This window comes from Temnothorax americanus, unplaced genomic scaffold (genome assembly GCF_048541705.1).
Source record: "Temnothorax americanus isolate GAGA-0224 unplaced genomic scaffold, ASM4854170v1 Scaffold6, whole genome shotgun sequence".
Lineage (NCBI taxonomy): Eukaryota > Metazoa > Arthropoda > Insecta > Hymenoptera > Formicidae > Temnothorax > Temnothorax americanus.
This window is the reverse complement of record NW_027509751.1, coordinates 5833308-5859319: the sequence shown is the minus strand read 5'-3', so window position 1 is coordinate 5859319 and position 26012 is coordinate 5833308. Positions and strand designations below refer to the sequence as shown.

General features: G+C 37.7%; 2 protein-coding genes across 5 annotated transcripts in view; one reads left to right on the top strand and one right to left on the bottom strand.

Annotated features, from left to right (window-relative positions):
• LOC143905172 (aquaporin AQPAn.G) overlaps positions 1-2632 on the bottom strand; it is a 40042-nt gene extending 37410 nt beyond the window's left edge. Inside the window, exon 1 of one of the 2 annotated variants that reach the window (XM_077420370.1) lies at positions 2404-2632. In XM_077420370.1, the coding sequence (XP_077276496.1) occupies positions 2404-2409 (6 nt within the window). In that variant the 5' untranslated portion in view covers positions 2410-2632. The remainder of the gene's footprint in view (positions 1-2403) is intronic. The other variant, XM_077420369.1, reaches the window with a different exon arrangement.
• The window catches only part of LOC143905170 (aquaporin AQPAn.G), a 46309-nt gene extending 20324 nt beyond the window's left edge, over positions 1-25985 (top strand). For 2 of the 3 annotated variants that reach the window (XM_077420366.1, XM_077420365.1), the window contains exons 3-5: positions 8119-8312; positions 23162-23305; positions 24302-25985. In XM_077420366.1, the coding sequence (XP_077276492.1) occupies positions 8119-8312; positions 23162-23305; positions 24302-24697 (734 nt within the window). In that variant the 3' untranslated portion in view covers positions 24698-25985. Of the gene's footprint in view, positions 1-5723; positions 6081-8118; positions 8313-23161; positions 23306-24301 lie in introns of those variants that run through there. The other variant, XM_077420367.1, reaches the window with a different exon arrangement.
• Positions 25986-26012: the final 27 nt, after the last annotated feature.

The following is a 26012-nucleotide window of genomic DNA, read 5'->3' as shown; positions in this document are numbered from 1 at the left end:
AATTATTTGAATAATGTATACTATAGTTATCCATTGTTTGTACGAATAATATACTATTGTACGAATAACATTATGAATAATATTATTACACTATATTGTCAAATAATATAATAATAATTCAAACAATTAAATAACAATTATTTACAGTATATAAGTAATGGCCCGGATAATACAAATAACAAATAAAATTTTAATTGAATAGCAAACTAGATAAAACTTTATTCGAATAATGCCCATCTCTGCAGACTGACTTGAAGGTAATATTAAATTATCATATAAAAATGGCGTGGAAAAGAAAAATCCAGTGTAGTTGTTAGGATAAGATTTTTATCATTCATTATAAATGTAAATTAAATATCTACTTAACAAAATGATTACAACCCTGAGGAATGGTATTCCTCTATATCGACTACTGTCACACTTTCGCAACGCTATAGTAAATCGCAAGCGCAATTAATCAGACCGGCCAGACAGATGATCGTGCGAGGTATAATTCATAAGTGGCATGTGCACGATATATTTGCACAGCAACCTAACCTGATTAAATTAAATTTTTCCATACCTCATGTAGGTAAATAATAATTCTAGAGGAGATATATTTTCCACAGATCGAAACTTAAACAAACAGTTCCTGCTGCTACATATCACGACTATCATATATAAAATCAATATGCAGTTAATATAGTTTGCTTAATTTCATTTCGCGAGCATCTTCATTTAACTAAAAAAAATATGTTTAAAACTAAATATTCTTAAGATTAAAAGCAATATTAAAGTTAATCGAGTCACTTTGTATACAAGGCATCTGAAAATTGCTTCAGAATTTAATCTTTCCGGAGATGCATCTTCTTTTTTTGCTCGCCCAGTAATGCGCGCGTGATTTATTAGCGTCATTGTTAGAAATCATTGCGAAAGATGAAAGACGAGGATCAATCAGTGTGATTTCAACAATAATCAATGCTATCGATGAGCATCGTAGCGATTCCTCGGTCGTGATGCACGGTCCGCCAATGTCATTAAAGCGTTACGGCGCGGCGTGCCTCGCATTGAGCCGGCGTAATTTTCTTCAATCCCGCGAATTCCCGAACGTGAATTGCGCATAATCCTGCGCGTTCTTTCCGCGTTTCCCAGAAGAGCGCATAATCGTCCTTCATTCACGCTATCGCGGCGATAATCTAATTGTTCGCCTAACTTAGCGTGATTATCAATATGCGCGATATATAGACTACTGTTGTTCAATTATTTTTGAAAACAGCTTGTTAGCAAGATGAGAAATTTTCTGTTTTCTGAATAAGAAATGCATCGAAATGTAATAGCAATTTTTCTACTTTGCTGCCTATGCAAATTCAAATTAAATGCGAAATAAATTAAATAATAAAAATGATTATTCTAATCTCGGAAACGCATTAATTCTAATTCCCGATAAACATTCATCAAGAAAGAAATATAATCAAAGTATAAAGTTAAAGTGATCAAAATAAACATGCATATCTTTCGATTATTTAAAATTATAATTTATAATTCTCTTAATTAATATGATTTCAAACTTGTGTTTTTAATTTTTTTTTTTAATTTCATTACGTATTTTATTTATATATACTATTTATAACTTTGTATTTGTGTATTTTATATTTAGATATATGTTATTTGATTTCATGTATCTTTTACTCAAATATTTTTCTACAATTTTTACTAAATATGATTTTAATTTCGTAAATCTTTTCGTTTGTAAGCAATATGCCCTCAGCGAGCAGAACTTATATTAAGTTAAAACTAAAATTTAAATTTAAATTGTATAAGTGAAATAAAATTTAGAGAAGAGATGACAGTAAAATAAGAAATAAATAGATTTTTTGTTTATTTTTATAGTTTTTATATTATTTCTCGTTATGTTTAACTATATTACATTATAATTTCTTTTAAATTATTTAATTTTACTAAGTTCTGAATTGAATAATACGTGGATAATTACGTCTCTGTTTGCGTATAGTAATTACTTCGAGTGAAATCAATTCGCCTAAATGAAATTTTTTTATAGTTAACTCAACGGTACGATACTGTTTGGTAATCGATAACGACTTTGCTTTAATATCCTTCGAGTTTCGAGCCACACCTCGTATATAGACTCTTACAATAATTTTAAACGAGACCATGTTTATATTTTTGATCAATCTTTAAATTGACGGGGTGTGACTCAATGTTTCATTAAATTTCGTTATCACTTCAATATTATATGATAACATGATTCTTGTTTTCAATCATCGTAATAGGGTTTGCTGTCGCAAAATATTGCACGCTGTGGCGAAGTATGCCGTCGCGTATCTCTAACTGAAGAAAAAAATTAATAGAGGAATCAAAGGGCGATTTTTTTACATATCCTACTATATTAATTTGTCAATTTACACTCATGTATCTGTCGCGATAAGATGAAACTTAGCTGCAGTGATATATCTGATCCTCTCGATGGTCGTACAACTATTCTCATCGAACGCCGGCGCCGTCACGATCAACGTACCAGGGAAGCGAGATGTAACACACGCGACGTGCTATGTAACGTGCGCGCGAACGCGGAGAATTTATCGCGGGGTTACGTATGTAATAAGTTGCACAGGCATAATTATATTCTTGTGCGCGAGTAGCGCGCGAGAATGCAACGCGAGTGCCTTGCAGCAGCGACGACGAGTGCACGGCGCTAATTGCGGAAGCTATTTGCGGAGTCGCGTTGTCATCGCATAGACCCAATTAATGCCGTTTAATTATTATCTGTTGACTGAGGACGAGAGAGGACGGCGGCGCGGTGTTTATCTGCCACGCAAGTAGCAGATAAACGCACCGATAACGTGATAAAAATGCGCGTAGCGTTTATTTCAGGCAGGACCGTAAAGATTAAAAGTGAAGAGATTTTATTTTATCGATAAAATTAATTTGAAACAATCGAGAAATTAAAATAATTTATCAATTAACACAATCTTCAATAATTAGGTCAATACATATAAATCGAATATTTTAAATTTTTAATTATTTGCTTACTTATTGTTATGTAGATATTATGTAGATTTTATTTATTTATTCATCGTTATTTATATATCTGTTGTTATATTTTTTTTTTATTTAGAATTGTCGCGAGTTTTTTGTAACGCGCAGGGCTGAGCGCAGGGCTTAACATTTACGGTCTCAATATTTCTTATAAATTCTTCGACAAATTTGAAGCTTATCCGCATAATAATATTCACATCGCAAATAAAAAAAAGAAACAAGGCGCGACAAAAATTTTGCGTACATTCTGGCTTACGCAGTTCACTCGGTATGTTTATTTTTTCTCCGTTCCGAATTCGCGCGCGGCGAGGCCTTCAAAAGTTCGCAGGTGTTTCTATACCGTTCTCCGCATGTTGCGGCGCGACTTATTCACTTTTAATGCACGTCACGTTGAATTGAATTTTTGTAACGAAAGAGATCGCCCCTCGTCACGCCCACGCGGGAGCGGGATTTTTCAAACGCGGGCGTTAAAATGCGTCTCGTAAAAAAAAATCGCGCTTCTTCATCCGGCAGCGAAAACGAAAGTGAGGAAAGAGAGCGGGATCGCCGAAATCGACTTGGACAAGTTCACTGACACACAGAGCGCGCCGCCCATAAATTCGCGAACACGGACGAGTGTCCGCTTGAAAACACGCGCAAACGAACTCGGTAATTTATATTACATCGAATTAAGACGCACGTTTATATTAAACTGGTTTACAAAAAGTTTCCGGTTTGGTTTCCGCTTTTCCATTACGCGTCGACTTTTCTTCTCACTTGGCACCTCATAATGCATTTAAATGTGCGCTAATCCGCCATCCTTATATTAATGATATTCACGATACATTATTCGATACTTTTCGGCGTTTGTTTTGTTTTACTTTTTCATTTCTTGATACTTAGATACTCGTATTTGGTCCTCAAATTGTCTATTGATGTCTATTTTGCATATACAGTCCCTAACAGCAATAAAATCCTGCATATCTCCTCTAGAATATACTAAGGATGTTTTAATATACTGAGAATATTCCTTATATATCTTATAGAGAATATATTATAGTTTATAATATTCTCTGAACATTCTCAGAATATACATTTGCTGTTAGGGGTGGATCAAAAAAGTATTTGCACACCTAGTTTTTTTAAAAACAACTTTATTCGAAGGAATAATACATAACTTATCACATACACCGTATGTAATAAATTACTTATGGACACAATTCGTAATTATGTATTATTCCTACGAATAAAGTTATTGTAAGAAAACTGGGTGTTCTCAAGTACTTCTTTGACCCACTGGAGATTTTAATAAGTAAACAAACAAGAGAGGTTTCTAAATAAATAAATAAAAGACATCGAGAGTCGCCAAAGTGCCGAACTTGAAGTATAAGAGGCGAACCCTGGAAGTTGCTCTTCGCGAACGTGTTTTCTACAGTTTTTACACAATCATAAATTTCGGCGAAATTACATAAGAATATAAATTGCAAATTGACGTGCGTGTGTTGCTCGTTAAAGGTCATCTATCCGCTAAATCAGGTTTGCGAATTCATGAATGGTACTGCATACGCGCGCTTGCGGCGCTGCGACGCGCCATTACCTTCATCGCGCGTAACGCACGTGCGTCACGCATGCCGAATGTTTACGCGTGGCACTCCGGTGGACGGTGGACGCTCCTTTCCTCAAGCCTACCGTCCGAAAGTGCAACCCTCCCATTGTGACTGATTAATTGGAAGAGGTATGCAAATGAAACTTGCACCCAGTAAACTCGAGATGCAAAAATACATTCTGATTGTAAACAAAGGATTCGCGAGTCGCGACTCAGACGACGCGATATCGAAAGAACTGCGTGAAAATGTGTTCAGGAGACGTAGGTAATTAAAGCATGTAATTATAAATATCTGAAAAGTGTATATAATAAATTTGAGATTTGGGATGAATTTTTTTTTATAGAAGATGGATTTTAAAATGTTATAATTAAAGTTCAATTATATCCAATCTTGGATTATAATTTACTAAACAAATTCTTTTAACCCTATTCGCTCCAACGTGTTTTCTGCCCTTTTTAATCCTCGCATCATAACTCACGAACGAATTGACTACTACTTTTAGCCACTACTTTTAGCTTTAATTTGCGCTTTGGAACATTAAATTTCGTCAATTCGTTCGTGAGTTATGATGCGAGGATGATGCGAGAAACCCGTTTGGGACACGAAAGGGCTGGTTGGAATGAATAGGGTTAATTTTATTAAACATTATTAAATTATTTTAATATTTAATTGATTATATTTAACACTTTAAAAATATAATTATTTTAACTTAAATATATTAGCTAGTTATACTGATAATTTTTTTAAAAAAAAACTTCTCTAACACATCGTGACTTCATCGAACGTAGAGATTTACGTTAATCTCGGCCGCGTGTCAAGGGCACGCGCCGCGATCGCTCGACAAACCGGTGCATGAGAACCGCGCGTCCTGATGGATCGAGAGCGACAGGATGGGCTCGGTTGTACCCCCTTGTGCAAGTTCTTTTCTTTTCCTTTCTCGATAAGCTTTCGAACGATCGGCTGCACTCTCGGCTGGGGGCTCCAAAGGAAGAAGAGACAAGGGGGGCACGTGGGCGCGGGCGCGCCCGCGCGCGCGCTTGCTGCTCGGGGAGAGGGAGGACCCGCGCCGCCGGTCGGCGAACGCAAGCGATATATGAAGGCGAAACTCGCGCACGTCGCCCAGAAACTCTCTCACGTGGTGTGCACCACTCGTGGATAGCGTAGGAAGTGCCGGTCCACCGCTCCTCGCGTTCTTCGACATATCCCGGGGGTGTTTTTCGAATTTCCCTTTCCACATCGTGCGAGTTGAACACACTGCGACACCGTCGAGGGTACGCAGGAGGAGGAAGTCGCCGAGGAGGTTCCCGCCTGAGGACTGTCGAGACGAATCGGCTCGTCTTTGTCGTCTTTGGAGAACATCGATCTTTTCAGGGAGATCGAGGGTAGTTCGAAGTGGTGAACCGGAAGTGGTCGAGGAGCGATCTGTTATCAGAGTGACCATGAGCAAACCGTGGAAAGGTACGTGGCGCATGGGAACTATCGAGTATCAAGGGGACGGTTGAAGGGAGCTTCAAGACGTGTTGATATGCCGGTGATTAAATATTCCTTGTATCGAGGGATTACATCGGAGGTGTCGTATCGAGGATGAAAAGACGAGATTGTGCTAGATGGACGCATGATTAATTATTCCTGTCACATCGCGATTAGATTTAAATATTTAATTTTATTATGGTGTGTGTGTAGAGCTTGATTTTAATAGATTTATCTTATATGCATTTATCCGATTAGATCTAATCAAGAATAGATATAGGACTTTGCTAAGTGGACTAGCTAGATAATCGAAAAACTGCAGCACAAATTTAGTAAAAATTTTCTAAATTGTGGATTTATGAAACATAAACAGAACAGGTGCTGTAATTATATACATTTGCATTTCTATAAAAAATTTATTAACAATTAGATTGGGAATGGAGTCCGAATCTTTTAAAAGTTTTTAAAGTTTATGTATCAGAAAACTTTTTGTTGTTATTTTACGGTTGGATTTTTATCTCGACCGTGCCGTATAAAAAAAAAGGAAGTAGCTGATCAATGATAATGTTACGTGCAAGAACAAGATTCAAGGTAGCCGTTCGTCGTGACGATGCATGTAAGCCAAGATATACGTCGCATTGTTAGCTAGATAGTAAATTACATAGGCAAACCGCGTGCGATCCTGTCATTGAGTCCCAAAACATATGACCGATATATATAAGGCGTTACGAAAGAGTCACATAACTTTTATCATTCGCGATCTTTTCTTTTTTTTAATTTAAACTTCATTTTTTAACCAAATTCAATCGTCTTTATCCGTGACTTTAGGTTTCTAAACATCTTAAGTGTTTGCCAAATCTTGAAAATAATTTGAAAGAAAAACAGTATTTTTTAAACTCATAAACTGGACATGTTATAAATTTTAAAGAAATGAAATAAATATATAGGTAATTAATGAAATAAATAGAATAAAAAATTAAATATTGAGACAATTTATATATTAAATATGCAATATAAATTAAAAAATGCGCAAGTTTTGCATAAAATTAAGATCTAAAATATAAATATTCTATAAATCAATGGATACTTAAAAGCACGTTTATAGCAATTAACATTTATAGAATTATCATTCGCGGACGAATATATCGTTTCGCAATGGTCGGCCTTCTTAAAAGTAGTCCGACATTCATAGATATTTCGGGAAATTCCTCGCAATAATGTGCCGGACATGACTTAACTTTTATCTTGAATTAATATCAAACACATTAGTTCGGACATTACACATTACACGTTATCGCAGACGCCTTTTAATCGCGCCTTTCAATCACAATTTTGCAATCCATTCCACTACACTCTAACAGGCGATTGGACACATGTTTCTTGTGTATGATATCTTGATAAGGGTGCGATAAGAATTCGCTAACTTCCCTCTTGTATATTCGCTCATCTCACACTCTTTTTATTTAATTAATTTAAGTCGCGAATTGGTAAATTGAGTTATTGACCAATAAATAAAGTTTAAATAAAGGAATCACTGTAAAAACTATGATTAAATTACATAGTAATAAACTAAATTGCAAATTAACAAAGAAATAGGAAATAAAATACAAATTTACGGAAAACGTAATTGATTCAATAGAGTGTACGTTAATAAATTACAGTAAGTTTAAATTAATAAACCAAAAATAAATTACAATCTAATGCAATAGAGATAATAAAGGTAAGATCTAAATTAACAATCTACAAACTTTTTTTATTACGTTACAATCTAAACAAATCTGTTTTAATTGTACCTCTCAATTTCGTCTCTTCTTATTTCTCTTTCGCTCATCATAAGTGTGCAGAAAGCGCAAGAAACGCGCATTGTGAAATTGTACGAAAGTTAATTTTCTTAAACAAGTAGATTGTACCACCGCTGCGAAGATTGAAGTTACAAAAGTTAGACGTAGATTAATTTCTTCGAGTTCTTCGGGAAAGGGATCGGATCGCAGCTGGAGCTGATCGACTTTCGGATTTTCTTTCGCAGGCATGAAGAAGTTCGTTGGCCTGGAGGAGGTCACCAAGCTCGACTTCCTGGTGATGCTGTTCGCCGAGATCCTGGGCACGTTTCTTCTGGTCCTCATAGGTACCGCATCCTGTATCTCGTGGACAACTACGATGCCGCCGAGTGTCTTGCACATCGCATTTACCTTCGGCCTCGCGGTGGCAAGTTTGGCACAGGTGAGTCACCATTGTTGTCAGTAAAAATAAATGTAATAAACGTAATAAGTGTAAAATAAACGATTCTACATAGAAATATAATTAATAGTAAAATTGAAAATATTAAGCCAAAAAGTATACAAAAGAACTCTAAATGTATATATAGCAATCTTAATTTCGTTAAAAAATTTTGTACGAAAAAGATACAAATTTAGAAATTTCATGCATGCATGAACGTAATATGTGATAGATAACAACTGTGGCGGTAAATGATTTATACAATGATTTATAGATAGCTTAGTGAATACTTGTGATAAAAATTTATTAAACGGATTTGCCAAAAATATTTTTATGCATTGAAAAGTGGAAGTCGTGTCAGAATTACGAGTTCTTCTCATTTTATCTCGTTCTTCGAATATTTTGTCTGCTTGAGTATTTCCGTTGAAACAAATAGTTTCCATATAAAAGATATTTTTAGAAAACTGTGATAGGAATATTGCATAAATACTTCGACTAAGATTTGCTCGCTCAATGAAATACATTACGTTTCACATGAATTCTTATCTTTGCTCGTAAAGAACGTATATATGTATACGTACGCGAATACTCGGCTTCCCTTGAATTCGCTTCCTTAAACATTTTCTTTTTTTTTATTTCCCAGTTTATACAAAAAAATATACAATTTGAAATTTATCTTTTATCGATTAATAATTAATTTAATAATTTACGGACATATACTTTTTACAATAAATAATGGATTGTGATATGTTTGATAGCTAAACACACACACAACAGCGGAATATATAAATAAAGCTAAATATATAACGTCATATCTCACATTATAAATTATTGTACGTTCCACGTAATATACATGCAGTATACGCGTTTTAAGAAGAATTGCAATTTAAAAGAATAATTGTCGACTAATAGCTGCTGTCTTACGCAACAATGCACAAAGCAAAAATATTTTCCATTAATTACGGTCTGGACGTTTCCATATTTAATCCGCGTCACAAAAACATTGCGAGAAATATAGTTATTATATAACGTATATATTTAAAAATATATTTATAACAATTTGGGAAAAATATATTTTTATTTGGGGATTATTAAAATCAGACAAAACTGAGGAACTTTGCGTGACGTAGGGGGATTCTAAAAATATCAAAAAAAGATTAGCATTATTCTCCGCGAGGACATTTCAATCGTCCGCTCGGACATCTGCATTTAACGGTGACACGCGTATGAGAAACAAGCGCGTATAATCACCTCGCTTTACGTCATGGATTAGTAATTAATTAACATACCTCGTGATTTAACCTTTCCTTTTTCCGCAAAGCGCCTCTCGCGCGAACTTGCTTTTCGATCCACCATATCGATCATGTTTACATTTCGAATATTCGTTGATTTCGTTAAATGGATTGGATAGACGCGCACTTCTTGAAAATTAATTATGTGCAAAGTAAAAAAAAGTGAATTCCGGAGAAATTTTGTTAAGCGTGCTTTTTACATTCTAAATAAATAATAAATAATAAACGATGACTCGCTTTTTTGTCGCTATACAATAAGATTTGTGCAGAACTGATTATATTGGTGATTGACACTTAATTCCTTCTACAATTCTTAAAATTGATTTTATGTGTCGACTCATCTCAATATATATTTAAAATATAATTCAATACACACGCTTTTTCAACACACCATATTTCGAGCATCCAAAACGGGGATTCCATTCACCTCGATTAAATTTCGCGACCCGTCTAGTCACTCTTACTCTCGTTCCATGAATTGATCTTTCTACAAGCTAATGTATAAGAGGTTTGACACGTCGCATTTTATGTGATGTAACCTTTCTTTTATTAATGTATGCTTTAAGATACACTTTAAATAATATTTAAATAAAATATTGAGAGAAGAGGAAACAAAAAATTTTAATTATAGACTGATATCGTTTGAACGCAAATTTTCTTTATAAGAAAAATCGCCGACAATATTTCAGTCGTTCTTACGCTAATCTGCTTATGTAAAGCGTAAAGTATGCGATCTCAATCGAAATCGCAACGTTCCGCAAAGGTTTAAAGAGGAAAAAAGATAAGATAACCACCGGTAGAGAACGAGGTATAATCGTTGATCGCGTTTCGATCAAGTACCGCGGAGGATATATGCTCGTCCGCCACGCGGTATCGCATACGATTCTCTTGCGTGATTAATTTTTATAGCGATCGTCTGAAATGCCTCATTACGAAATCGCAAAATCATCATTTGAGAGCCGTTTTTCTCGATTGCAATTTTCCGTAAATTTATGCACTCGGCGTTTTGTACATGTCGATTGCTCTGTCGTTTCAATCTTTTTATCTTTTCTTCACATCTTGTATTACGAGTCAAAAGAGAAAAAAAGTAAAGAAAAAAGTATGTATCATACGTACATGTACCTAATAACAAAACAAAAATGTAGGAAAATATATGGGACAGCGATATTAAAAAGATTAATAATTAATAATTGAATATCATAATAAGAGAATTTATTTTAATTAATAATTGTATTATAGCTAAAATAGAACTAATCGAAATATTTTGATGCTTTTTTCTATTTTTACGATTTATAAGTGAAAATACTTCAGAGAATTGTAAGGATTTAAAAGACTATAAGTAAAAATGATTTTAGAAGTCAAATGATCTTTAGAATCGTCCAGGGGCAAATTTTCGCAACAAGTTCCTCACAAATTCCGCGCACTCCTGCTACGAGTGCACTCTCGATATGCGATTGCACGGGCAAGACCGGATCGCTTGCCAGTTCATTGAGACGGATAAATAGACAAGAAGGAAGGGCGAGGGGAATCATCCTTAAATCGCGCTCGCGGCTCGTCCTTTCGAATTCGCGGACTGACCTCGTCCTCGAAACAGTTTATAGCGCGCTGCTCTGTCGACACGCGAACTTTCGGGCCGAAACGGCCGGGCCGATTTGTGAAGAGCACTTGCGCGGCCTCCTTTGTATCAATCAGAATCCACGCGACGCGATCACGAGGAGATGAATGGTCACTTCGTTAACTGGCTGAAATATTTTTTCACTGACAATTCGTGGCCGGGCGTGGGAAGCCCGGGATAAATTGCCGTCCTCCCGACTCGAACTTTGTTCGTGGACATAGTCAAAAACGAAAGTAAAAGAATAAGATGGTCGTTATAATTAGCAGAACAGGATAAACATCGTTACAACAATGTTAGCTTAATTAATTTAACGGTGTGTCTTTTCTCTGAGAAGAATAAAAAAAAACTCTCCCTCTCATATATATAAATTAATCAACATTAAGATCAAAATTAATAAGATAAATAAAATTAAATAGTACAAAATAATCAATAATATTAGCAAGCTATGAACAGAATGTATTTTTCTAAGATACATTTAATATCATCTAATCACAGCACTTGACGCAAATTTAATTTTCCCCTTTTCGAGACCAGTCTTCTTAAACTGTGTACACCGATCGTCCGTCGTACCGCGATCTGTTTTCCGCCATGTTCATCTGTGCCTCTCGTAAAAGGATCGTGAACTTCGGTTTAGTTGCGGCGACGTTTTAATTGACACACGCGAACGCACATGTGTGGGCCGCCCGGGCCCCGCGTGGTGGTAGGGTAAATAAGGCCGCCGGTTCGCCCAAGGGGGTCTAACTCCGTCCGGAGATGGTGCAATTGTGCCCCGGGGGCTTCTGACAACCTACTCGAGAGATCCGGAGCTGGAGCCCGAGAGAGACTAGCGCTTACTATATATTATCCCGCCTGTGCGTATCGCCCTTTTGACATCACTTTCCGACAGCTCGCGGCGCGGATATGACTGTACGGTGCTCTAAAAATCGCGCGAAGAATTTTATCTTCTCCCTAAGGAAAGAAAGATAGACAATGAGATCCGAACTCGATTTTTAATTGAGAGCGACGATTGAATGATAGGGGTTTTAAAATATCTCTTCTTTTGAAATCTCAAGAAATCGATCTGTCGAAGTAAAGCCTCGAAGTAAAAGTCTGACAAGATTAGATTTAACCTTTTCAAAAGTTGATTTTAGTTTATAAAATTTATAACACCACCTATCTGAATTATTTCATTAAAGAAAATTAAAGAAAAAACTGCTTTTTACTGCTTTTTAGAATTGTTTCAGGATTTTTAAGGATTTTAAAAATAAGTAAATTAAAGTCTAAAAACAATAAATTTATCTTATATTAAAACATAAGTTTCACAATTTATTTAACGATCCTATTTTCCAGTAAAGAATGCCGCACTTTCTCAAATTCTATGCGATACGTATCCCTTTTACGATAATGCGTATATCTTTATAAGCTTTTGACAAATTAATGTTCTGGCGCTAGAGTTTAAAACGACACCCTCCTCCCTTCAACTCCAACATCCAATTATATCTCAATCGTACCGTAATCGTCTTACAGCATCGTTTAGCCACGCGTCTTCAAACAAGCGACTCAATCGAAAATTCTCCACTCGAGATCTAAGACGCGTTGTCGATCCGACAGCTCCATTCAGAACGAGAAATGAATGCCAAAAGTCTCTCTCGCTCCAACAGGCGGTATTGTCTCCGATGTTAGCGATAGGTTTTGTTACACCAATCGCTTTGCACAGCCGGCGTGAGGAACAAACGTTGATGACATCTGTGTAGCCGCTTATTATTTATAGATCGATTGTCTCTTTCTCTCTCTCTCTCTCTCTCTCTCTCTCTCTCTCTCTCTCTCTCTCTCTCTCTCTCTCTCTCTCTTTCTCTATCGTGGAATAAAAGTTATAATTTATACAAGTGCGCTGTGCACGACCGATCGTCGCTGAATAAGACTTGGCGAAGAAACGTTAAGTGGCTTTTCTCTAGGCAGTAAAAAAGACAGAGACAGAGAAACTTGAACAAACGACGCATTATGAAGTAGCGCTGAAAAAATATTTGAAAGAGTCCGTGTGTTTATCGAGATGAAATAATTGTACAAGATAATTGTCGTGGATCTAGTGCACGATGAGAGATCTCAAAGCACACCGCTTGCATCAACAGCACAGCACGTGGATATAACCGCTTACGGTTATTAAACGAATACGTCAATTATTGTGAATTAAGATTAATAATCGTGTTTTGACATTTTCGTGTTCCACATAAATAAAACACTTATTTTAAATCCAATGTAATATTTTTAATAGAATTTGGACAGAGAAATATTGAATGTTATCTTTCATGTATGTATAACGTCAATATTCAAGTTGAAATTTAATATATTTGCGCAATTTAATATATTTGTGATTTGCGCGCAAAAACTTATTATTAATATAACAGTTATTAATACAAGAGGTAACGATCATCTTTCTCTTTTTTTTTTACTTAGACCTTTTTTGTTTGCGTAATAATTCTTATAATGGGCCGTAAATAACATCCGTTCGTGAGTATGCTAATATTTTTTTAGAGATTAATATACGCGCTCGTGAAACGTGTATTCTTCCACGCGACACGGGTGTTCCCGAGATGTAGGCCCGGCAAAAAGCACGAGAGCCGTCCGCGTCGTGCACTTTTCATTAGCTTGCGAAACCCCGCAATTCGCCGCGATTAAAATCGTGCAACCTTGCGTCGCACTCGGTGACACTCCTCTTTTTCTACTTCTTCGTTATTTCAAATTTATTTGACACGTAGTTGTCACTCGTTTTCTTCAATTTTGTTTCAACCAGTCTTGAAACTAAATCGAACAAATTATTAAATATTTATCGATTTTTGTCTGAACTTCAGATTTCTTTGATTTAGCTTAATTGAATTGTAATATTAATTAGAATTTTTAAATTTTTCTTCTAATAAAATCTAATTATAATTAAAATTTTTGCAAATATTGTCTAATTAAAATTGTACAAATCTTTTTCAATTTTAATCAAAGTTTTCTAATTTTTCTTCAATTTGAAGAAAAATTGCCTACACAGAAAAATTTTAATCACAAGTATTTATTGTATATATGATTGCAACAAGTATCTACTTATTAAAAACAGCAAAAATTTAATTGGTCAATATTTATCGATTATAAAATCTCATTTCGACGATTAATAATATTGGTTCACAATCCAACGAATTTGGACTTTGCGAGAGAGAGAGAGAGAGAGAGAGAGAGAGAGAGAGAGAGAGAGAGAGAGAGAGAGAGAGAGAGAGAATAAAGAGCAGCTCACAAAAAGTTTGCGCAAACGTTATTATTAAAATCCCTTCGTGCACTTGCAACTTCGTGCAGTTCAACCATTCCTCATTCTGCGTTCTACCGTCTTTTTTGCGCGGGCCTGTTAAAGATGGCGATATAAAAAAAAAAGAAAGAAAGGGACGTCGCGCAAGGGAGGAGGTCGAAGGACGAGAGAGCGAGGAGAATGGGAAGAGCACAAAGTGAGAAGGTGAAAGAGAGAGAAGAGTGATAGACGGAGAGAGAAGGGAGGGAGGAGGAGACGCAGATCTGCAAAGTCACAGCCGATCCTGTTCTGTTCGAATGCAAATCGCACACATCTCGCCCCGCATTATACGCAAATGCGCGGCACTTGAGAGCGCGCGAGGAGAGAAGAGCGAGGGCAGAGCTTGCTCTTGCGCAACGCGAGATGCAACAGCATCCCGCTCGGATCGTCGGAAAACACAGGTCGTTGGTGTCGTTAAACGAGAGGAGAGATCCTAGAGGAGATCTCTTCGACGAATTGCCATTTTTAGCCGGCCTTATTAAGTGTCTCGTGACAATTAAAGCTACAATCTAAAATTCTGTCCACTCTGCTTTTGACTTATCTTGACTTGCATAACTGAGACACTATAAAATGTCAGTCAATCAAGAAAAGTCAAAATAAAGTGGACAGAATAACAGATTGTAGCTTTGATTATCGTACAAGGTTAATAATTAATAATTTAAAATTAACGTGCGTGTCTTGGACCTATTAGAAGTTAGCCCCCCACTTTTAGAATTAACATATTTTCACGGTTGTGCTGAATTGTGCTAGGTTTGTGCTATATTGTGCTCGAATATTATAACCATAATATGAAAAATACGAAAGAAAATTTAAAAAAACGAATTTTTAGGTCAGCCCCCCACTTTTCGTTTTTTTTAATTTTTTCGATTGTGCTGAGTTGTGCTAAGTTGTGCTAACACACATTGTGCTAAAATATTATTTAAAAAAAATAATAACAGAAAAAGTTATGATAAAAAAATAAATTATATCCAAAAATGATTTTTTTATCGTAACTTTTTTTGTTATTATTATTTTTAAATAATATTTTAGCACAATGTTAGCACAACTTAGCACAACTCAGCACAATAAAAAAAAATTATTTTTAAGTACGGCAAACCGGGCTCGCGTGCGACGACCGGGTCCCCGGTGAAGGGGACTTGCATTGTTTTGAGCCTTTCGACTCACGAGACTCCTAGAGATATCATTGCCACCTTTAACTAGAGAGGATACGACCTTAGAGGCGTTCAGGCATAATCCCACGGATGGTAGTTTCGCACCACCGGCCGCTCGACCGAGTGCGTGAACTAAATGTCCGAACCTGCGGTTCCTCTCGTACTGAGCAGGATTACTATCGCAATGACTGGTCATCAGTAGGGTAAAACTAACCTGTCTCACGACGGTCTAATAAAAAAATCATTTTTGGATATAATTTATTTTTTTATCATAACTCTCTCTTTCTGTTATTATTTTTTAAAAATAATATTTTAGCACACAATGTTAGCACAACTTAGCACAACTCAGCACAATCAAAAAAATTGAAAAAAACGAAAAGTGGGGGGCTGACCTAAAAATTTGTTTTTTTAAATTTTCTTTCGTATTTTTCATATTATGGTTATAATATTCGAGCACAATAGCACAAACCTAGCACAATTCAGCACAACCGTGAAAATATGTTAATTCTAAAAGTGGGGGGTTAACTTCTAATAGGTGTGTCTTGGCAAAATACATTTTTTTTAGAGGATATTCTTCACTAAACCAAGCGCGCGCGTAGATTAATATTTCAGCAATTTCGATAGCGATAAGATAAAAGATATTAATGAAAATTCCATTGATTAAATTCTTCATTAGCTTAAGGGTAAGTTAATTTTTAAAACGTTTGTTAGTGTAATACATTATATATGTTTCATTCAATTAAATTGATGTTTGCTCTGCTCAAGCCCGTTTGATTAAAATTGCATTTTAATTCAATTAAGCCAATTAGACGTAATTAGACGAGCAACAATGTCAAAGTAAATGACGGGCGCAATTAGTTAAACTAAAAAGGTTTCGAAATCACAAAGGAGTGACTTATTAATTATCCGCACGCGCGGATATAATAAGCATCTGAGTCTGCACACGTCTGCACGCGTACGAATTTTTGCGACGAGCAAAAAGTATATCCCCGCCATTATCTCGTGTTTTAGATCGCTCGTCTCTCGCAGTTTTCAGAGCGAGATAAACGCGCAACGAAAGTGAGATCCTTACATTTTCCGTTCGTAGCATATGACGTCAAATTAATGATCGCCTCTCACTTTCTTGAGAGATTCATGAGATTATTGATTTATGATGACTCGCTAATCATTCCGTTGAAAGACATCTCTCGCGCAGTTTTAATGCCGCTTTATATTCTATTACCGCTCCTCTCGCGGATTTACGCTTTGCCGGATTTGTGCAATATGTGCCGTGACCGCGCTGCATTGTTTTCTTTCTGAAAAATTTGCATAAAACTCGTATGCCCGCCAATATTGATTTTAGAGCCGGGCCAAGGCTTTCGACACATTTAAGTTTCGATACTTTATTTTCTCCCGGGCCTTACGATCTTGCGTCACACGTTTCTGCGATTCTTTTCGGCAAGTCCGTCATATTTTCCGAAATTTTACTTGCGACGATCTCGTTTAGAAATCATATGTGAGACAAAATTCACAATAAATTTGAACAAAATGCAGATTGCTTCATGTTAAACAGTTTAAAAATATATACCCAATGCACTTATAAATTTAATACACAATAAACAATATATTTGTATAAAATAACATACAAATCGGACGTATGAAAAATAAAGACAAGAAAGTTCAAATTTCGATAAAAAATAATATTAAAATCCAAAATTATAAAAATAATACAAATATTTTGTCAAAAGACAAAAAATTCAAAATTTTAATATTTTCTCACCTTAATATCTCGTATAGTTTGTCAATCTTTTCTGTCGCGCACGCCCAAGATATAAGATAAAAGAAGAAATCAATGAAGCGATTCAAGAGCTTCAGCGTGACGCAATAAAATAGAAAAGGATGATTACGGTTGGAGTGTATGAGCAAGCAAGAATATCTGAAATAGGATTTATCTAAGACAAAATCTGACTCCTGCGGTAAGAACGGCGTATCCTTCGGCAAACATTAGAGTCATCTTGCTGGGGGCTTTTATGGGCCCCGAGAGGGACCGCTCCCTCGTGCACGCGGCGTTCGTTACGTAAGGCAGGCCCACAGGCAAAAGATCATTGTCCTACGCCTTGCAGCTCGTGTGCGTCACGCAGCCCAATTATGTCTCTACACGCAGGCCCGCACTAGAAAGGATCAGGAAAGATTGATGGATCCTAGAGATTGATGGGCCTGATATACTCGCGCCAATCGTAATGCATCTTTAAATTATTTAGTCGCCGATATGTTACTCGAAGAAATTCAAGACGAAGGGAAAATTTGGCCGCGGCAAATAAACTCGTTTAACAAAATAATTACATTATGTTGCGCAATAGCTAATTATGTAATTTAATTATGTAATTTAAAAGCAAACTTTAAGGTGTATATTAATCATTCATTACTCAATAGTTAATGAAATATTTTAACAGATCTAGCTAAAAATAAATTCGACAAACGATAATAAGAGATTAAAAATTCTTTTAGTTTTTATTGTTAATTAGCAATTATTAATTATTATTCAAATATTTTATTTTTAATTGCTATTGTCCTTGTCGATTAATGAAATCAATTAATCAACTAATTTTTATTAATTTTTTATTAATGTATGTTATACTATGATATACAGAAATAATTCAGATTAGGCTCTTTCTCTTTCTTTCTCTCTCTTTCTTTTCTTTCTTTTCTATCTCTCTCCGAAGAGTTTGCGAATCCGATCCTGCGGCTTCGCGCAGCAAGAGTGCCGCCGACAGTGTGTACAAATTTGTAACGGAACAGCGGGGCCCAGACACCTTACGGTAATTACTGACAATACGTTGGCGGGGCCCATTATTTAATGCTCGCGCTCCGTCGTATTTAACTCTCGAACGAGTCGACGGACGATGACGGTCCGTGTCTCTCGAAAAGGAGAGAGAGACGCGTAATTTGCATCGTAAATTTGCACGCATCTCGTTAATGCTGGATCCCTCCAATCCTTCTCGCGTTATTGGCATGAAACACTTTCTCGACGTCTCAATCTCATTTCTTTTCGCGCTACTATTTATTATCATTAATATCTTAGGTTTCACGACACTTATCACGATCGTGATTTGAATCGTACGAAAAAAAAATATATAATATATATAAATAACAATGAAATTTATCTTGACACGTTTTATTTAAATATTTTAAATTAATTGTCCAATGCGACGCATCGGGAATCGAATGGACGTACATAAATAATTCGCTGGTAGCGAATGCCACATATCAATTTATCATTTATAGTTAGTTCATATCGCTGGTATCATACCGCAATATTTCGCTATTGTTCATGCAATTTCGAAAGAATAAAGTTGAAAAGAGTCAACAGCTCTCATGGGATCGGACGCTTTTTCCATTTCACGCGCTCACGGCTTCGAGAGTCCCTTGTGGTTTTACCGCGAATTCAGCATCAGCCTTCGACCTCCGTCATTTGGATGACAATAAGAGATGATCCGCCACGGAGGAGACAGTAAAGTGATTCAAGGCGATCAGCTTTGCCTATCATCGTATATTCTACGGACGTATTTCTGGAATAATTTACCGCGCGCGAGATCCTCCTTGCACCTGTTCGCCGCTAATTCGTGACGAAGTTTCAGCAACGCGTGTCACACGTGCACGCTCGTTCGCGCGAAAAAGGAACGTGGCACGTGCACGGCAAATATGCATCTTCAGGTTCGGATTTATCCCGTCCGCGATGGAGTTTCGTCGACGATAAGAAAGCGGGACTGCGATTAATAATGCATCGAAAATGTGCGCGGTTTCATTATATTCTATTTTATTTCGGTATTATATGTATTATGTAGTTATATTGTGATGCAATTCCACATTGCTTTGTAATTCTATTATTATCAAATAGGATATCATATTTCATATTTATTAATAATCGCCTCTTATTGTGACCATTATTTGATCATACTTTATTTTATTACATTTCAATATTCATACAGAAAGATGAAGAGATATTATAAATACTAATCCAGGATTATTTGTGTAAAGTTGCCTTTCCTTATAGTAGAAAAAAACGCGACAATTGCCGCATGGCGCATTGATATCCCGTTTTTTATTTTATTATTCTTTAGCACATGAGTTGTGTTCGGCCAATAATTATTATTCTTTCTTTTATTGTTCTGGTTCATCATTTATTTCTCGTCGAACGGTCTGCAACAGCTCGCGGCCCCTTCGAATCCGATCCTGCGCACTTTGCAGACGGGAGCGTATGACCGCGGGCTGTGGGTCGTAAGGCCCCGAGGGCGCGAAACCGCAAGATAATTCGAGATTGTGCGACCTACCGGTGTGCCGGAACGGATGTTGAAAATTAATTTTATTTTTCGTTTGATCTCTAATTTAAGAACGTTAAAGAAACCACGTGAAGAGGCCATGGGAAGTCCGATAATCGGCTAAAACGACTGTCCCGAGAAACTTGGAATGAAAAATTACCACATTTTTTCAGTTAGTTTCGCTGAAAGTGAAGATTTATTATCTGCGTAGGTTTTTGAACAGCCGCATTTGACAGCCCAAGAAACTTTAGACTGCATGGGACTTCCGTATTTTTCACTTATAATTTCACCGAAAGTGCAAATTTAAAAATCCGAAATCGTAAGATCTGCGTGGGCTACGATCCGGCTTTTGAATATATAGCCATATTTCACTGAAATGAGTCGCAAATAAATTTTGAACAGGATTATTGCTTGATTTCCACTTACTTTCTATTTTATTTTATCGAAAGATGAACTGAAGATCGAAAAATCCAAGATTGAGAGACAAGTAAGATTTGCGTCCAACACAACCAGTGATTTCAACCAATCACATTTGATCGCTGAGAAATACGAAGCAATCACACGATGGCTGAGAAATACAAAGCATCTCGAAATAGGTGCGCGAGGGCAAAATAAGGCAAAATAAGAACCGCCGAGATACGTGCAAATTTCGCGCGGGCATCCGGGGGTTCGTTTATTGCTTTTCTTGGAACAACGCCGCGAAGACAAGGTCGATGAGTCGCGGAAAGTGGCATAACTTTCCCTTTTAGGGCGCGCTTTAAATATGACGCGTTTTATGCCTATACGGGGGCCCAAGCGGATTCACGCGTCGCGTGAGTAGGTATCGTGTCATTTAAAGCCGTAAAGCCCGTGTCACACTACGTATCGCGGACGCGGATCGGATTGAGATTGCGGATCGCGGATCGTAATCTAGCCAATTATAGACGAGCAGCTCATCTGTGATTGGCTGACATCCGATCCGCGATCCGTATATAATCCCAATCCGATCCGTGTCCGCGATACGTAGTGTGACACGGGCTTAAGACACGAGGATTTTTCATTTCATCTGGCAATCCGCAAGGCCAAGTCGTACGGTCCCGCTTGTGTAGGACCCGCGCGCGCACAAAAAAATCTGTCTCTCCCGTTTACCCTGTCGGTCCCGGCCGGCGTTTCAATGGCGAATCAATTCTCGGTCAAAATCTTTTATTAAGGAGACTCTCATTAAAGAGAGGCTCTCGTTAAAGTAAAAAGCAGCCGCCTCAGGGACACCCTCTGTACATTTGTTTGCGATACTTTTTCTTTCCCGCGGATAACTCATCGATCGAATTTTCCGACGAGTTTCCCCGGCGAATTTTGAATAAACGGTGGCGCAAATTCGGGATACCTCTCGCGCGATGCCTCGACGAGATTCGCGGCGGGAATTGTCGGAAATCGCGGATCGGTGAGCGAGCGTGTTGACGGGGACCGAGAGGATCGAGAGAAATAAAGGGACAAAAGAGAAGAGAGAGAGGAACACTTGCGTAATCGTGGTCGGCGCATATGTGTGCCGATCGCCCGCGGCGAGCCGAGACCTTGCCGGCGTGCATGAGAACTGGGCCGCGGCGCGGTGCGTCGGGGCCCGCGCCGTATTCCAGGCCCAGCGCGGGCCCAAGCCGAGGGACTTAGACGAGTCCGGCGAGCGACACCGCGGAATCTGCGGAGTCTCGCGTGCCGGATTAATCCGAGGAATTCCGTAATTAAGATGCACACGTAAGATGCACCGAAAAAAAAGGGTAATGCTTTTGTATCATTCCAAAATAATTATCCAATATACCTAGGTTTTTTTTTTATTAAATTGATTCATTTTAATGAATATCGTTGTACGTTATTTGTAAAATAATTTATTATATACGCGTGCAAAATAAGATCGAAACGTACATGTTTGCGTAAACGCGAAAAGGGCATCACGTTTGTCTGTATTGATCGTTTTCTAGGTGCAATTATTGACGCATCCTGATGTAGCTAGGAATTTTTATCGAACTATCGTTTTAAAAAAAAAATGCACGTCTAATATGTTATTTGCAACAAAGTAGTCGATTATTGCGTGCGCGTTAAGTCTAATGCGACTTATATCGTGCGCTACAATCGCGTTTTGAACGACGTTATTATTAATGCAAAATGCGCTAATACCAGGTGGAAGTTTACCAGCAATTTGCGAAGTGAGCTTACAAGCGGACATTACAAGCAATTTGTGTGTGCCAATTGCGCACGTGAATTAGATCGGTTCGCGTTTTATCTGCCACGGCCACCATCTGCTATCGATTAGCAACCACACGCAATGCTACTATAAATCAAACATCGACTGCTCTGGATGCATCGCGTTTACGCCCCGGCTTGAAGGCTCGTGTCCAGACACCTCGCGAATACTTGTGCAACTGTAGCGGAACCTAGAATTATCCCAGACAACACGCATGTCCCAAATCGAGACATAAGACGTCTTAAGACGTCATATGTGTCTCGATTTGGGACACTATGTTCACTGGGATATTTTTGTTTATCGTCTGTCCGATTATTTTTTACTTTATTATTTGCATTAATTTAAATACAACGCGTCTTTATTAAAATTCTCTCGCAAAATAGTCTTACAATTAGACTCGATCCAAAGCAGATCGCTCATCCAGCTATCTACGAGAAGGTCGGGCACTCGAGATCGTTTCGAGTCGTCCATGCAAGCTCTGCGTAACTATATGCCGAGTACGTAAAGGGAATTTACAAGCAAACGTTACACACATACACTCGGTGCAGGATTGTCAAAACGCGGCGACGTTGATCGTTGAGAAACTGTCCGAGATAAATTCAAGAAATGAATTTTGTCTTTTTCTCTCTCTTTTTTCCCCTACTCCTCTTCGGGCGTGGGACCGCGCAATTGCAAAAGTGAGGCTTTAGAAATGTTCTCACGGCCCGGGTTTTATTAGCAAGTTCACGACGTCTCGACACGAATCGACACGACGATAGCGTGATATAATCGTAACCATAACTGACAAAGTAAGGATCTTTAAAGTTATAAATGTAAAATTACGACAAAAGGATCGTATCTTATTTCCTGATCTATGCATTTCCGTTTGTGCGGGTTATCATGTTACTGTTGAGTTTTATAAGAGAAAAAGCGCGGAAAATTATAAAAAATTATTATTACCTTGTTAACGAGATGTTACAATATCTTTTTTCTATTTTTAGGTTCTAGGACCGATTTCCGGCTGTCACGTAAACCCGGCTGTGTCGTTCGGTCTGCTGATCAGCGGAAATTGCAGTCTTCTCAAAACTATCAGTTACATCGTCTGCCAGTGTTGCGGCGCTATTGCGGGGTCCGCTGTTCTCAATGTACGTAGAATTTAGAAGTTTACTGCGATTTACTTTTTTTTAAAAATTCAAAAAAATTAATCTAAATATATAATAATTTCAAAATTGATTTCCATATCTCCTAAACAAATTCTCCGAATGCACAAAAAAAACGGCCAGATTAGATAGCAATTTAAGTTTTGTATTATTTAATCTCCGATTCTTATTATTTAATTAGGCCATGAAAACGGGATTATTAAAAATTAAATTCTTTCTTATTTTGCTAGTTGGAATTATTTAGAGCTTAAATCACTGAACATCGTTGACTGCGTTGTATAAGTTATAAAATGCAACTCGAGGAGATCGCGTCGGCGCGTCGCGCGTCTGACGTTTTCATTTAAACGATGTTCCTTACACGCGCGGCGTAATCACCAATGATCGTCCGGCCGAAGCGTGAAATTGATCGTTGATAGCCTGTCATTTCGATTTGGCGCGGGGTCCCGAAAGTGCCTCGTCTTACCCGTATCAATTAAATCGCCGTTGCGCAAGGTCAAGGTCCGCCTCTTCTCCCCGGTCTCTCTCTCTCTCTCTCTCTCTCTCTCTCTCTCTCTCTCTCTCTCTCTCTCTCTCTCTCTCTCTCTCTCTCTCTCTCTCTCTCTCTCCCTCTCTCTCTCTCTCTCTCTCTCTCTCTTTCTGGTCGACTGTAACATCCATTACATCAGAAACTGGTCGCGGCCGACCAGCTGGATCACGCGCGAGGAGACAGCAACGCACGTGCGTGCATGCGTGCATGATAGTAATTTGCGTATCCTTTTATACCCCGAATTAATTCCGACGAATAAATCGACATTGCATACTTCATCTTCATCTTCATCTTACAATTAGTACCCTACCGTCCAATTTGTACAGAGGAGAAACCTAAATAATATATGGAAGAAAATGGAAAATGGTATCGCTTTCGTGTCACGCTGCAATTCGGCGATAATTAGGATTGCCAAGAAAGTCCGACTCGTCTAACCGAATCGTCTTTTCGTGCAGCTGATTATACCTAAAACGCATGCCAGCGGCCTGGGTCTCACCGCGCTGCATACCGAGGTGACCGCTGGCCAGGGCGTAGGGATGGAAATAATCATCACGTTCCTGCTGGTGCTGGTCGTTCACGCCGTCACGGATCCCAAGAGGACCGACGTGAGGGGCTGGGCCCCGCTCGCAATCGGCCTAACGATCTCGGTGGCCCATATGGCGGCGGTGCCCGTCACCGGTAGCAGCATGAATCCCGCCAGGAGCCTGGGCCCGGCCGTGGTGGACGACGAGTACAAGAATCTGTGGATTTACTGGGTGGGCCCGCTCATCGGCGGCGGCGTGGCCGGCGGCGTGTACAGGCTGGGCCTGAGAGCTAACAAGGAGGACGACGAGGGCTCATATGACTTCTAAGGGCGCAACTTCTGAATCCTACGGACGTGTAAGAGATGGGTTCTAATAATTATAATTATCCCGCAAAGACACCGGACGTCTCCCGGATGTAAATAAAGACGTAGAATTGTAAAGATGACGATGTAACGATCGCGAGACGGTTTTCGCGATCTTCGTCCGTTGCATTTAACAAAAGATTATGTTCGCGAAGGATTTACTGGGAATATATTTCTGAGTGGAATTGAACGCTGCGAATTAAAGAGGAGCGAAATGCTAGATTCGACGAGTTCAGGAAAGGAGATTGTTTCAGTATATAAATTATCTTACAATGTAAACCACATTGAATATTTTTTGTAATATTTTATTTCATCTGGAATCTTTTTTGTATTAATTATATCATTCACATTCAGTATCAAATGGTGTCGTCTGTTTCCTGTTTTTGGCATGCCAAGTCTTTTTAATCGACAGCGTTCAACCGGAAAAAGTCCCAAGAAGCAAAAATACATTGACATTATTGTATAATACACAACGTACAAAAAAACATTGCAGAATATTATATTAATATATTAATATTTCAGTAATTATTATCTATTAAATATCATTGCGGAGTAAAAAAAAGACTCGTATATGATATTATCACACAATAATGCATAAGATATCAGATTGATGCCCTTTCTCAAAGATTCCCTTTCTCGCCTTAAGAAATTAGAACTTAAAAGTATTCTCCTAGAGCGTGCGAAGAGAGATTTCTTCAATCATTATCATCATTGTACTTACTATCATTGTGACACCGACATAACTTGAGATTATTTATCAATTATTGACACCCTCGTCTTGTATGAATCCTACATCCGCTATTTTATACATCGCCGATCTGAATTTTGTATATATAGTTAACTTAGATAGCTCACGTAGCAATAGACCGAACGTATTAGTGATGAGCGATCTCGATTCGAGATTTAAAAAAAAATTTTTCCTACAAAAATCGATTCTATGCCCTTTCTTTCTTTTTAGGTGTTGATTTCTAATCATTTAAAATTTAAACTTGCATGCGATTTTTTGGATTTTTAAGAAATCACTTCTTTTATCTAAGATTAGTAAATCGATTATAATTATTCTATAATAGTTATTCAGATTCAAGGTCGATTAAAAAAATCGATTTTTTTTCTAAAAGATCGCTCATCACCAGAACGTAATTATCTACCGATCTAGCGTAAAGTGTAACGTAGTCTAGCATTTAATTAGTTTACTACGCACCGACACGAATGACAGCATTAACAAATATATTATTTACCGTTAGTGTACTACACGTTTTTATTTCTATAAACTCTTGTTT